Source organism: Monodelphis domestica, chromosome 2 (assembly GCF_027887165.1).
Source record: "Monodelphis domestica isolate mMonDom1 chromosome 2, mMonDom1.pri, whole genome shotgun sequence".
NCBI classification, from domain to species: Eukaryota; Metazoa; Chordata; class Mammalia; order Didelphimorphia; family Didelphidae; genus Monodelphis; species Monodelphis domestica.
In genome coordinates, this window is record NC_077228.1 from 405,390,818 (window position 1) to 405,406,333 (window position 15,516).

Here is a 15,516-nt window from a genome sequence, read left to right on the forward strand (position 1 = left end):
GTAGTCACCTTCCAGAGTTGTTATGAGGATAGGATCAAATGAGATGAGACTTGCAAAGTGATTTACACAGTACCTGGCATAGAGTAGGGGCAATATAATACTAGTTTTTATTACCTATTAGTACTTTTGTAACTGTGAAATATACTTGTAGGTAAATGGGCAGAATTAAGCATGTGAAGGAGTTTACAAATGAAATTTTGCTTCCCTATAATTTCTGTCTGTTCCTAGTTCTGCCAAATGGTACTGCCAATGATAGGATAATAGCTTTACTGATTTAAAGCCACTGCCTAGGACAGGAGAAAAAGTGCTGGCCATAGTGTTAGAAAGACCTGAGTTGAAATCTGATTTCAGAGATTTACTAGCTGTGTGACCTTGGTAACCACTTTCCCTCAGTTTCTTAAAATGTAAAATGAAGATAATAATAGTACCTACATCCTAAGATTGTTGTGAGAATCAAATGAGAATATTTGTAAATCAATTAGCATTAGCACAATGCCCCAAATATGAGATCCTATAAAAATGATGATTTTTAATTCCTCTAGTCCAACCTTGTCATTATGCAGTTGAAACAATTGAAAACCAGGGATTGGAATGATACCTAACTTATCTTACATGTTTCGCAAATTGAACCAATTTGGTCTGAATTAATTCTTTTCTCTAAATGGCATAGCCCTACCTTCTATCACCCTTTCCTTATCAGTTGTCTCCTAAATAATCTCTCCTTCTGATTACATGGCAAAATGTACAGGAGACTACTAATGGATAAGGAATATTAATATTCTCTAGCCATAGGTGAATATTACGAACCTGTAGAGGGCAGTCTTTGAAGGTCTATGTGGAAGTTGGGAGAATTTACCTCTTAATTTTTTTTAATAGTTGTAAGGAGGGTTTCCTATCTTCTTTTACTCTAGAGATTATGTATTTGGCCCTGAAGACCCAGAAGAGAAAAAGATGAATGTCTTTAATAATCTTAGAAAAAAACCAAAAAATCCCAATTCCAAAAATTAAGGATGTGGATATTTGCTTTAAAGATACAGTAGTTTTATGGAAATCCATCCCTTCCCCTTTCATTTTAGATTTAGCTAGATAGTCTATATTAATGGGCAGTTATAGAACAAGCTGGAGATACTTTGTTTTGGATATTTTAGTCAGCATTCAGATATAAATTTTAATTTTCCAAGAGGAGAATACTGTATATATTCTTACCACCATAACTCCAACATAGCTAAGTTGACTTTGTGATTCAGGGTGATGATCAGTGATGGAGAACCTTTTAGAATGTTTTAGGGTCCATGTGTCATGCCTATCCCCCAAAAGATTGAGATTTTTTTATCTCTAGCTGCCTTACCCCAGACAGGAGGGGGAGAAAGGGGAGAAAGGAGGGGAGAGGCCTAAGGGCTTCACTCAGGGGAGGGAGTTAGTGCAGAGGGACCGGAAGGCATGGTAGAGAGACAGAAGGGAGCTGCTCTGCCAGAGTCCTTCTGCCTTTCTAGTAACTAACTCTGCTGGGGATGGTGTGTGCCCATAGAGAGGTCTCTGTGCGTCATCTTTGGCAAGTGTGCCATAGGTTGCCATCATGAGGCTAGACCATTAAATAGTAAAAGTGATAATGATGTTAGAATGAAATTTGTGGGGATAAAAAGAAAAGGTTCTTAAAAACTCAAACAACTATTTTAATTATTAGAATCACTCTACCAAGTAATGTAATGGTAACTACTGATATTGAAAGACATCCTTATAGTTTTAGGGACTTGTTATCGATGTTATTATCTATATTTTATAGATGAAGAAAGTGAAGCTTTGAGTGGTCATGCAACTAGTGTTGGAAGCAGGATATACTTCTCCCAGGGCAGTATAGTTGCAACTACACCACAGTCTTACCAGAAAAGATGCTTTCTGATGTTTCTAGACTACTGGACAGAAGGGAAAAAGAGGATAGGGTACTGGGTTAGGACTTCAGAAGGTTGGATTCTCATCCTGGCCTGCCACTGACAAGCTATGTGATATTGGTGAAGAAACTAAGTCTCTTTAGTCCTCTACTGCTTTCTGATACAAGGAAGTCTATTGGATAACAACAATTCTTCCTCTTCTTTTTTTTTAAAGGGAAATTATAATCTTTTTTATTCAAAGATATTTCATTTTCCCAATTACATGTAATAACAATTTTCAACATAAATTTTCAGAAGTCGTAAGATCCAAATTGCCTCTCACTCTCATTTCCCTCTCTTTTCTCAGAGATGGTAAGCAACTTGTTCTGGGAATAATAACAGTTCTACAGTAGAATCAAAAGGCATTCCAGGAGTGACATCCGTGTGAACTAAAACTAACTAAAAAAAGTCTTCTAGACATTATTGCATGTATATGCCACAAAGAAAAAGGCTAGACTTGGAGCCAGGAGATCTGGGTTCAACCTTGCTTTAAACCTATTTAGCCCTGGGCAAGACATTTAATTTTATAGGGCTTTATTTTTCTATATCTGTAAAATGGAAATAATAATATTTGTACTGTTATTCACAGAATTGCTGCAAGCACTTTGCAAATCTGAACATAATACATAAATGAATTGCTATTATCAATTACTGACTCTTGAGCCTCAATTTTTCCCCCTGTATTCTTAAACCCAAAGGCAAAGTGACCATCTTCTCTGTGAATGTGAAGATGAAAGGAAGAGCCATTATTCACTTTTGTACTGTTCAGTTATGACAGAATGGGGGTTTCAATGCCTTTGGCTCTGCACCTTAGTTTTGGGATTGGAAGTTGCCTCTGAGTTCCACTGAACAAAATGAACATATCTGACAAGTTAATTTCTAAATTCACTCATTACAATCACAAAGGATCTCAAGGATCATCTCATTTAGTACTTTCTAAACTAATCAGACTATAGAATCCCTTTGGGTTTAAAATATATTGCTGAACTTATACATAATGGTCTAAAGTCTTTACCGCCATATGAAAGAAGATCAACTATGGTGAAACAGAAATTCAGACTATTAAGCCTATTTTCATAACCTAAATGGCTTTATGTAAAAGGATTTTTGATACAAAATTTCACATTTAGTATTTAGAAGAGAAAATCTAATTTACATTATTATTTTCTTACCGATACCCAGTTCATATCTTTCAGAGCCCTCCTAGAGAAATGCTTATATGGTGTAACCATATTAAGAGTATAATATCCATTCTTTGGAGTAAATACCAGTGGTGTCAAACTTCAACAGAAACACCATACCATATCTAAGGTTCTTTGTGGCTACACAACGACTTAGAAAACCACACATTAACACTATTTATATTTTATTGCATTTTAATTTATTCTGATAAATATTTTAATCTGCACTTAAGAGGGTTTAGGATTTCATCAAGTTGGAGGTTCTGTATTCGGATATCTCTGGTAATAATATGGTGAATAGAATACTGTTTGCTTCCATTTAAAGGTTAGATTGGCCCTTATTTGTTTCCAGTTCTGATTATACTCTCCAAAAATGATCATTTATCATAGACATTAGATAGAAGTAAAAAGTAACAAATTATTTTTCAAACAAACACAGAACTATATATCTAATTGAGTGTGTTTGACTTTTAAAAGTAATCATTGTGTGAGATGAACCTGTAGGTTCTCCAACTCTACTCTCCACTTTTTTGGGAACAACTCTCAGAACCTTCAGCACATTCTTTTGAGTATTCTTAAATATGACAAATATTTGTTCTTTTAGAATTCATGTGATTCCCAACATCACATAATGGGAATAAAGTATGATCAAGTATAGCAAATTTAAAATAAGCCACGATGGTTTTCTTTTTGGCTCATAAAGCAGCTTTGATTCCAGCCCTTTGGGAAGTCAATTTAATTCAGTGAGCCTTTATATACCCAGATGAAAAGTCTTGAACTGAGCTTTAAAGCGCTTTATTATTATTATTTTTTTTAACAGAGGTATGCTGGAGTCAGCTATAATAATTTTTCTTTAAATTTTCAGTGTGAACATTTACAACTCAAAAGTAGGTAATTGCTGTGAACATGGACTTGATTTATTTTACTGATTGTTTAGACTTAAGAAAGTGTTAATAATGTAGATTAAACTTAAAAGTGTTTCTGCATATAATTGTAAAAAAAATCTTTTTTCCTCCATTTATCACCACACTCCTATATTGCTCTACAAATATAAGCCAAACAGGTTTGCAGTAACAAGTTCAGGGAAGAAATTATTTACAGACTGGACATCTGGTTATTGTAGGCTAATATTAAAAATAATAACTGACATTTATATAGTGTTTTAAGGTTTGCAAAGTGCTTTCCACACATTATCTCATTTGAGCTTTAGGATACCCCTGGTTCTTAATCTGTTTTGTGTCATAGACCTCTTTGGCAGTTTGGAAAAGACTTCTGACCTCTTCTTATAATTTTTGAAGATGGAAATGTTGAATTTCATTTAGAAATAGTGAAAATAAAGATTCACTTTCCTCCATCCTAGTTTGTAGTCTATAAAACCCAGATTAAGAACTCTTGCTCTGGTAATACCATGCAGACAGAAACAGAACCAGCCCTGATTTAGAGTTCATTCTGTTGAATAAGTGTATTTATCCAGAATCATCTGTACACAATTTGTACAATTACATTGTAGAGGTGAAGGACTATTCAGGGGGCATTTAGTACTACCCTTATTTTTACCAGGATGATTAAGTTACTTAGTAGTAGTAGTAGTAATGATACTAATAAAAGCTAACATCTATATAGCACTTACTATGTGTCAGACACTGTTCTAAGATCTAAGGTAAATGAGAGTTGAACACAGGTGTTCTAACTTCACATCTACCACTCTTTTAGTTATATCACATTACTTCCTTCCCCTGAGTGCACTTACTTTTAATATATCAGCATTCATCTGGGATTTTTTTTAAACTATCAATTTTTAGTCTTCCAATATGTAAAATGCTTTGAAAAGAACAAAGAACTATAAAAATGCAAATACATTTATATAAATTTAAAAGTTATATTAATTTTATTTTGGGAATTTACAAACATCCCTTTACCACTGGAGCTAATGCAGCTGTTGAAAAGTCTGGATTGTTTGCAGCCTGTGCTTTAAGGCTGCCTAGGCAAGTCTGAGTCTGTGTTACACACGTGGTCTTTGTTACTGATGAGCGACTACCTGTGAAAGCTGCTGAAGCCAGTTGAAGAAATCCAAAGAAAAGAACCTTCCCCCAGCCTCTGGAATCCCGGCTGCAAGTATTTGAAGTTGTTTTTGCTTTTTTTCTTCTTTTGTTAAAATATTAAGGGAACCAATTTGAGTCACTGCTGGTCCTATATCAAAGCGTCAACCACAGGGACAACATGTCACTTTGAAATTTCCAGCATATTAAGTTTAAAAGGACCAACATATGAATCCACTAAACAAAACAACAAAAACGGGAACTACACCAAAACCTTGAGAAGTCTATTTCCCAATACACTGGTGGCTTTCAGCTCTAAATTCTTTGAGCCTATGACTTTAATGATGAAAACCAATGTCTTCTTCATCGAAGACTCTGTTTAGGAGGAAGGAAAGGAAAGAGGGACCGTTTCTCTTCCATCGCATCCAGTTTACCTAGTCACACAGGAGAATCCCAGACTTGTTCTCCTGTCCCCTTATAAACAGCATCTATCCATACTCCTCCTTCTCCTCCTCTCGCACTATTTTGGGGCCACATGATCTCATGCCCTCTGCAGACCACACTGCAATTCAGGCAGTACTAAGGGGACAAGAAGGGCGATTCCTGCAAGTCTTCAGATGGTGCCCAGGGTGGGGTGAGGGGAAAGGCTTTGGGGGAAGTTAAAGAGACACACACGTAAAACACCCAAAATAACCCAACAGCCAGAATGCCCGAAATCAGACAGGAAGCCAAATAATCCGGGGCGTTGGGCAGCTCTCCCCCTCACATTTTACATTATTGGCTAGGGGAAAAGAGCCAAGGGTCTGAGAGGAGGCTGGCTGAAGGAGGGAGGCGGAGTTCCCGTGGCCAGGCCGCCCTCACTGGCTTTATTAAAGCAAGGCAGTCTGCTGAGGAGCCTGAGAAGCAGCAAGCCTTAGCCAACCATGGAGAGGGACGGCTGCAGCGGTAGCCACCGGGGAACCAAGGAGAGCCGCGCAGGGATCAGCAAGGAGCAGGGCTACGGGGACACTGCCGGGGATCCGCAGGCAGCTGTGAACATGTTAGCTCCCTTGGATGTGGGGGACGAGCAGCAGCTGGAGAAAGGTGCGCGGGCACACAAAGCCAAGGATCCCAACACCTACAAAGTACTCTCCCTGGTGAGTGAGGTCCGTCAGTCCCTCCGGGGCCGCCCCAGGGGCAAGCCCAGGACTCCGGGAGCAGGTGCCGCTTTTTCTCCGCCCCCTCCCTGGGCCAGTGCCAGGTCCGCAGTGCCTGCACCAACCGTGTGATCTGACCACCTGGCCCCAGGGCAGACTGTGGGCAGGCAGGCAGGAAGGCCAACAGACAGACTGACATTGACAGACTGACAAGACAGACGGCCCAAGAGACAGGCAGACAGACGGACAGATTAAAAGACAGACATGCTGTCAACAAGAGTGGCTGTCCTGCTGTTCCTCTACAACTGGAGTACTGGAAACATGGAAGCTCACTGTAATTGTTATCATCACTATGTTAATAATTTCACAGAATAATCACATTATGTATCACCATTAACATGTGATATTAACAATTGTAATAATGTTCTTTAAAAAATAGATCGGTGATTCCTTTACTTTAGGGGTTTCTAGTTGAGGAAACTTCTTCTGCCCAGGCAGAGGATCAACTTTTCAGTTTAGAGCCTTAGAGTTTCCTGGATCTCTGAAAAGTTGAGTGACTTAACCAGGGTCACATTTTCAGAGTGGCTGGGTGGAAGTGGTAGACAAATGGGATAGAGATAGGACTCAAACCTAGATCTTAGTTATAACAAAGCCAGTTCTTCAAACTAAAATGTTGACCCTGATATAAGTAGAAATGTATCTATTTCACATACATTGTATAATGTATCATTAACATATTAATGTAAAACTTTCTTTCAAAGAGTTCAACTCTCTTTGAATAAATACAGTTGCTATTCATTATTCTCTTACCATGTTTGAAATATACTTTAACATAATTTTTTTAAGAGATTGAGTTGTAAAGACTAAAAAATCATTAAGAAGAATATCACCACCCTGAAATTAAATCTTCTGCAGTAAGTTTAGAAAGGCTAAAGTTTTCTAGAAAGCAAACACAACAGGGAAGGTTTAGTACTGAATATGGCTTTGGCCTTCCTCTTGTTTTTACATCCTTTGGGTGATCAAAGATGCAGGGCCACCAGATCATTGGGATTAGGATGCCTATGGGAACTGAAAGTGACTGAAGTTATGATAGCTTAAGACAGGCTTTTGAAAATGTAATCATGAATTTCAAAAAGTCCTATGGCCTTATCTTATTGGTCACTTTTCAGGAATTTCTGCTTTCATTCAATATGCAAGTCAATGTTCTATACATTATAGAAATCAGTGATGTACCATCTATATTGTCATAACTCCCATAGTATGCTTACTTAACTCTAGGTTATATTATTTTCACTTTTTCATCAAAGGTATTTTCCTTCTATTTATGCCACACAACCAATGCATTGAGAAGAAGCTTGATAAAGAAAAAATCACTGGCTTTGGAGTCAGGTTTTTTGTTAAGACATTTTCAGTTATTTCTGTCACTTTGTGACCATATTTGGAGTTTTCTTGGCAAAGTGGAATAGTTTGCCATTTTTTTCTCCAGCTCTTTTTAGAGACAAGGAAACTAAGGGAAAAAGGGTGAAGTGATTTGCTCAGGGTCAAAAAGCCAGATTTTAACTCAGGAAAAAAGAGTCTCTGACTTCAGACTTATCACTCTTATCTTCTGTTCTACCTAGCTGCTCCAGGAAGTCAGGGGACCTGAATTTGATTACCTGAGAGTTTGATGCTTCCTATCTGTTTGACTTTGGGCAAGTCACTTAGCCTCAATGGGCTTCAGTTATCTGTAAAATTTGTACTAGTTGTCCTCTGAAGTTCCTCCTAGATCTAGAGCTATGACCTTATGAGAATTACAAAACAAAGTGCTATGCTAAGTCTAAGAGATAGTCATAATTGACTAAAAGAGAGGAATCATAGAAGGCTTTAAGGAGGCTGTCATAATTTAGTGACACTTTAAAATATGGATAAATTACTGTAATTTCCTAGAAAAGAAGGGAAAGTCAGATATTGCAGACATAGGCAACAATATAAGGTGAGGTTTGGAAACATGAGAACGCAGTGAATGCAGAAAGTAGTAGTAGTAGTCCACTATGGTTAGAATACAGAGTATATGAATTATGAAGAGACATTGAAATGTTGTGAAACAATGTCATGTAAGAACTGATTGAAGAAAATATTAATGTTTATCCTATAAGCTATAGAGGACAGTGATTACTTAAAAAAAACAACAAACAAAAACACCTCACCTTCTGTCTTAGAATCAATACTATGTATTAGTTCCAAGGCAGAAGAGTGGTAAGGGCTAGGCAAGGGGAGTTAAATGACTTGCCCAAAGTCACACAGCTAGGCTATGTCTGAGGCTAGATTTAAATGCAGGACCTCCTGCCTTAAGGTCTATTTCTCACCTAGCTGTCCCTGACTAATTTTTATTTTGTCTTTGTATTTCTAGTACCTTATAGATAGTATTTAATAAATGCTTGTTGTATTGGATTCATGGTGGGGTGGGAATATCTGTTAGGTAGAAAAGGAATTTGATTTAATTCATTTGACCTGAAGGGGCAGATATAGCAGTAATGGGGTAGAGAGAGGAAGATTTAGAGTTATTGTAAGGGGAGGAAAAAGTCCTACAAACATCTTCCTAACAAAAATTCTCCAAAAGTTCTGTTGGTTGCCTGTGAACATTGTTCCTCAGCTCCTATTCTGTAACAGAAGATGGATGATCACACATTCATGGTGTCATTGAGGAAATTCTTGATGAAGTACAAGCTGGACTAGATAGCCTCCAGCCCCTTTTTAAACTCTGATTTTCTGAAATAAGCTTAGAAAAACCAGAGTGGCATCATTATGTGGAGGATATTAAATGCCAAGCTGAGAAATTTGAACTTTTCTTGGTAGATGACAGAGAGATACTTGCAGATTTCTGAACAAAGGAGAAAGACAATTCCAAGGTTCATGCATAAGGAAAATTATTCAGACAGGGATATTCAGATAGGATGCCCTTTTAAAAAATCTTTTGCAGTAGTTCAAGGGTGGTAGCAGGAAAGGTCTCCATTAGGTTGGAGCCAATGAGACTAGAGAGAAAGAGGAAGTAGGCTGGATCTGAGCAATTATGTTGAGGTAGAATTGAAAGGATCTGAAAACTGAATAGATTTGAGAGATGAGAAAGAGTCAAAGATAATCCTAATATTCTGAACATGAGAAGCAAGGTAAATGGATTCACTACCAACAGAAATAAATATTGAAGCCAAAAGTAGGAGGTTTATATGAGGGAAGGTACTGAACATCATTTTTGGACACATTGAAATTGAGGTATTGGTGTGACCTCAGGGTGGAGAGGTATTATTGATAGAAATAAGAATCTGAAGGTAAGAAGTGAGGTCAAGACCAGAGATGAAGTTCAGAAGTTAAAGGAGGGTAGTTGAAGTAATAGAAATCAATGAGATTGTGAAAGTAAGAATACAGAAGGAGAAGAAAAGAGGACCTGAGCCAAACTTTTCTGGAATAGTCAAAATCAAGGTGTTGAGGAAGAGATGAGGAACCAGAATAAAGAGAAATAAGTATTTTTAGGGGGTTAGAGAAACTGAAAGGGAAGGGGAGAGAGAGAGAGAGAGAGAGAGAGAGAGAGAGAGAGAGAGAGAGAGAGAGAGAGAGAGAGAGAGAGAGAGAGATATTATATGGCTTCAGACAAATAATAACCTCTTTGGAACCTATTTTCTCATTGGTAAAATAAACAGATCATGGTCAATGAAACATCTATTAAAGGCCTACTAAAGAGCCATAGAGAAGCCCTAGGAGAGCATGAGCAGGCTACCATTATTCAATTGTTTCAGTCATGTTTGATTCTTTGTGAGCCCATTTAGCATTTTCTTGACAAATAGACAAGAGTGGTTTGCCATTTCCTTCTCCAGTTCATTTTACAATTGCGGAAACTGAAGTAAACAGGGTTGAGTGACTTGCCCAAGGTGACAAAGCTAGAAATAGTGTTTGAGGCTAGATTTGAATCCAGGAAAATGAGTCTTCTGACTCTAAGTTTGGCACTCTACCTAGCTACTGTAATAGAGGTGTGTATTTGGTGGCATAAAAGAAAGAGAGTGAATGAAGTCCTCTCCCCCTCAAGGCAAGGCAAAGGAGGGGTATCTGATATTAAGTTTGGCCAGGAAAGATATAAGGGATGAGTCTGTGGTTTCCCCACTTTCAGCATTCAGTCTGTGATGGCCCCTCCCTATACCTGCCTTGTTATTCCCCACAGCTAAGCTATTTCTACTCAGCAAAGTTCTTTCTTTAGGGGGAGAGAGATCCCCTCACTTCCCCTCTCAGTTATAACTGCCTTTTATTTAGTCTTTAACCAGTTGTAGTGGATAACAGAATTTATTCTAATGTAACAGGGATGTAGATTGAGGCAAAGGGGAAGAGGAAAGAGGAGTCCCTAGCTGTTTAAGCCCTTCCCCCCAAAGTTGGGGTGACTTGAGCTTAATGGCTTCAAGCCTCTGAGGGGTTCAGAGTGATGAACCCTGGCTTTAGCCCTGCCCAGCAGGTGCCTCAATTCAGTTGAGGAGACTGTGATGATTCTTCTTGTGGACTTTCTTCTTTTTACATCTCTGTCCACTTGTGGGAGGTTTTTTGGGGGATAGTGATCAGGAGTTAATGAAAGAAAGGATTTCTTGGGATCAGGACCCAGCCCAAGACTGGGCCTTCTCAGTAGCTGTCTCAAAGCCAGAGATCCTGGCTCCAACTGCCTCTTTCTGGGTTCCTTTCCTCAGGATTTCAAATCTTCTCAGCCCATCCCCTGATGCTGCTGGAATTTTTACAGCCACTCCATGCTTTTTCCATTTCCAAAAAGTCTCTGGTTTTTTTTCCCTCTCACACCCTACTCTTAGTGCATTTTAAATGAATAATTGGACAGAGCAAGTGACAAAAAGGTTGTCATCAGAAAAATGCATGACTGGGGAAAAATATTAATTTGTTACATAATAAGATGGATGGATAATCCCAGAATCCTGGAAATATCAATGGGAGGGTATAGATTAGAGTTTGAAAGGATGGGCTGGTATAGATGAGATTGTGATAAGAATTGTTGAATACCTATATTGATGAGATCACTTTGAGTTCTGTTCAAGGTCCTGAATTGAGTGATTGTGAGAATACAAAGACAAAAATGACATGATCACTTCCTTCAAAGAGCTTATATATTCTACTATAGATAGAGGTGGATATGATATGTGTATACACAGGTATAATATAACATAGAAAGTGATAGGGCAAAGAAGAAATCCAGTCAAAGTTCTTTTGGAATACTTAAAGAGGGAAAGAAAACTTTTAGTTGGGGAGAATGAGGGAAGAGGTGGTACCTGATCCTTGAAAGAAGATGAAGATTCAGAAAGGCAAAAATCAGCATTTCAGAGTTGGGAAATTCCTTAGAGGTCAATCTTGTCTAGAAATTCCTTCTATAATAGCTGTAACAAATGGCCAGTCAGCTTTTGTGTAGGGAAGAGGAATCTGTTACCATGGCAGCCTGTTCCACTTTGGGATAGTCCAGACAGTTCTAATTATCATGATGTTTTGGCTTACATTAAACCTAAATCCCCCTGTTTGAAGCTTCTATACATTGTTTGTTCTTCCTTCTGAAGCCAAGCAGAATTCCTCATTCATTTGACAAGTTTTCAAATATTTGAAGACAATTATCTATTCTCCCCTTCTCTTTGCTACATCAGTAGAAAAATATAAATAAATATGTATAATAAAGCAAAACAAATTACCAAATTGTTTACATCTGAAAATGTATGTCTTATTTCACCTCTTAAGATTATGATCTCTCTGTCAGGAGAATAGCATGTTTCATCATCCCTTTTTTCAAAATATGGTTGGTCAATGCATTAATGAAACTTCTTTAAAGTTGTTTTTCTTTAGAATATTGTTGTTGTATAAATTGTTCTGTTGATTTTTCTTACTTCATCCTGCAACATTTAATAAAAAATCTTCTCTGGTTTTTCCAAACTGTCCTTTTTCTGTATTTTTTTTGGGTGTAATAATATTCCATTAGGTTCACATAACATAACTCGTTTAGTCATTCTTCCAAATCACTTGATTTATCAACCAAGAGATAAGGAGTTCATCAGTGAAAAGGTAGAAGAAAGAAGAAAATGGGGTGACACATTGAGTAGATGGCAAGGTCAAAGTGTTATTTTGTTGTAGGAGGGAAGTCCTGATCTTGCTTTCAGAGAAGGACCCAATGAATAGAGAGAGTGAAGATGATGGGTAAATAATAGGAAAGTTTCCTAAAAGACAGAAGGGGAATTTGTTCAAGGGCAGAAATAAAGAGGTTAGCCTCTTTTGAAAAGAGCTGCCATTCTATTATGAGTGACAAAAGAAGATGGGTAAATATGTAGAAAGGTTTGAGGTGTGGAATAGGGAAGTTAGGAGCTCCTGATAAAGACCTTAATAAACAATAAGGTCCTTTTCAGTTCTAAAATCCTATAATCCTAACATTATAATTATGGATTTTAAAAAGTCCTGTTAAATTGTGGTTTATTGTATAGTGTAAAAATTATCAAATGTGATATGGAACAAACCATGGACAAATTATTTTAAACTTTTTAGAGCTCAATTTCTTCACCCAAAAAAATCAGGGATTAAAACATATTTCTTGGGTTTCTTCTATCTCTAACTTTTTTTATATTTGGAAACTACATTTAATTGTCTATTTTAGAAAGGGGAGAATAAAAGCATAGGTTAGTAACTTTAGGACCATAAGAACATTTTGAAATTTTCCAGTCTACTCCTTTAATTTTAAAGATGAGGAAATTAAGGTCCAGTGTCACATAGATAGCAGATAGTAGTCTTGAGTTGAAACTCAGATCCTCCCACTAAAAATCTAGTTATCTTGCCAAAGCCAGCCCCTTTACATGTGAACTTGATCATATTCCCATCTTCTCCCACAGATTGTTTTAAATATCATCTCCACTTTCTCTAAATCAGTCACTCAGTAACTACTGGTTCTTTCCTCATTGTATACAAATACACCCAAATCTTCCCCATGCTTAAAAAATCCACAATAATTCTTATACCCACCAGCTCTCATCCTATATTAGTCTCACCTTTCTCAGCTAAACTCTTTGAAAAAGGCATCTTCACTCAGTACCTCCATTTCTTTTCCTTTAATTCTTTTCTAAACCTTCTGTAAATTGGCTTGAAAACTCATCATTCAACTGAAACTTTTCAGTTTCCAGTGATCTCTTCATTACCAAATCTAAGGCCTTTTTTCAGTCCCCATCCTTCTTTACCTCTCTGCAAAATTTGTCAATATTGACTACTTTCTCCTTCTTTATAATCCCTTCTCTCTGAGTTTTTGTGGATTTTCTTCTTCTTGATTCATTTCCTATCTGCCTGACCATTCTTTCTCAGTCTTCTTTCTTGGATCCTCATTTATGTCACTCTCACTAATTGTGGTTGTACCATATAGTTCAGTCCTAGACTGTCTTCCCTTTTCGCTTTATAATTTGTCACTTGGGGTTCTTATTTGCCCCTATGGGTTCAATTTTTAAGTCTTCAGATGATCACTAAATCTATTTATTCCACCTTAGTCTTCTGAGCTACATACAACTCATATCACCAACTACCTATTGTGTACTTTGTACAAGTTTCATAGGCAACTCAAATTCAAAATACCCTAAGACAGAACTCATCATCTTTCCTGTTTAAGTCCATCCCTATTTTGAACTTGCTTATTACCATTGAATGGAGTGCTCTCTTGCTTAATGCCCACATGATAGAATCTCTAGCTTCCTTTAAGACATCTCAAGAACTGCCTTTCTGAGACAGGGACTATTTTTGCTTTTTCTGTATGTCTCCAACACTCATGCTTGTCGACCAATTGAGTGAATAAGTGTGGCAATATGTAAAATATTTGCTTCATTAATTTATTAAACACATATTAAAATCATAAAAATTAAATTCACTTTATTGATTGTTGAATGGTGGTCAGTGTACATATTCTATAGATTTGTGTTTTAGATGTACATTTGCATGGCTAATATTTTCTAGGTAAATATTAAGCCTGAAAAAATGAGTAATGTTACTCAATTCCTCTTTGCTTTTTCCATTATTAAGATTTCTTTAATTGTCACAGCATTCAGTAATCCAGAAGAAGGTTGAAACATTTTGGCTATTTAGTAGGAGTCCATAATATAAGCAAGGTTGTTTCTTAAAGGTTGGTTAAGGAAAGCCTGTGAAATGTATGTACTGAAAGTATGCCAATGAATGGGTCAAGGACAGCACATGCAAAAAACTTTTCTTGCTGGGGGTTTCTGATCTTACAATGGTCTTTTGTCTGCATCTACCCACACATACATCTCCACTTGGACTTCTGGGTCAGCCTCATTTGGCTAAATGTCAACATATGACGAACATCTCGGCTCCAATATGTAAGCAAACCATATGAGTCTTCTGCCATTCACAGGGTCTCTAAGAATGACAGATTACTTCTATTGGCCCCAAGGTACTTACTATATATTTATTTGGTAATCCATCTCAGTTTAGATGAGTCAGTAATGTGGCAAAGTGGTGGACTTGGAGGAAGGAAGACCTAAGTTAAAATTTTGCCATGGCATCTGTGTGCCAGGGGTAAGTCACTCAACATCTCTGTCTCAGCTTCTTCATCTGTGAAATGGGGGTGATAATAGCATTTTCTTCAGTGGGAACTTTGAAAGTCATTCCAGAAACAATAAGGTAGGGAAGAGTTTGGAAAATACAATTTTCAGTAAGGAGAGTTGGATAGACAAATATAATCATGAGTGGCAAGGAAAAAAAATAATAGAGAGGTTTGCCAAATCTTACCCAGGTGTTTCAAGGCGAAAGAAAGTGGAGATTGTGAGGAGGTATGGTCTCTCCTGTAGCACTGAAGGATGGCTTGGATACAAGCATCTTAATTTTCTTCCCAAGTCAAACCAAGTGAGCAAACAACTATTAAGTCCAAGGCTAGGATTACTTTAAAAATTTTTATTGGTCAAGAATAAATACATAGTAATCTTTAGTAAGTGGAGAATCTTAAATATCTCAGAATATGCCTTTTTCCTTTGAATTTCTTTTCATTCTGAATAAATATAAACTAAAATGGGCATTCTCTCATACATAGTAGAAGAGAAAAGCACACGAAATACATGGAACTACAAATTGTTATATGTAACTTATATTTCCTTTAAAATATAACAAATCCAGCATGTTACTTTGAAAGTTGTCCTGTTTTTCTATAATTCTTTCTGGTCTTCTGTTCTCTTCTGTGAATTAAAAATGCTTC

General features: G+C 37.1%; 1 protein-coding gene across 1 annotated transcript in view; it reads left to right on the plus strand.

The window, feature by feature from the left end:
- Positions 1-5,865: 5,865 nt before the first annotated feature.
- ENPP1 (ectonucleotide pyrophosphatase/phosphodiesterase 1) overlaps positions 5,866-15,516 on the plus strand; it is a 110,762-nt gene continuing 101,111 nt past the window's right edge. Inside the window, exon 1 of the mRNA XM_001380368.4 lies at positions 5,866-6,284. Coding sequence (XP_001380405.1) covers positions 6,072-6,284 — 213 coding nt within the window. The 5' untranslated portion in view covers positions 5,866-6,071. The remainder of the gene's footprint in view (positions 6,285-15,516) is intronic.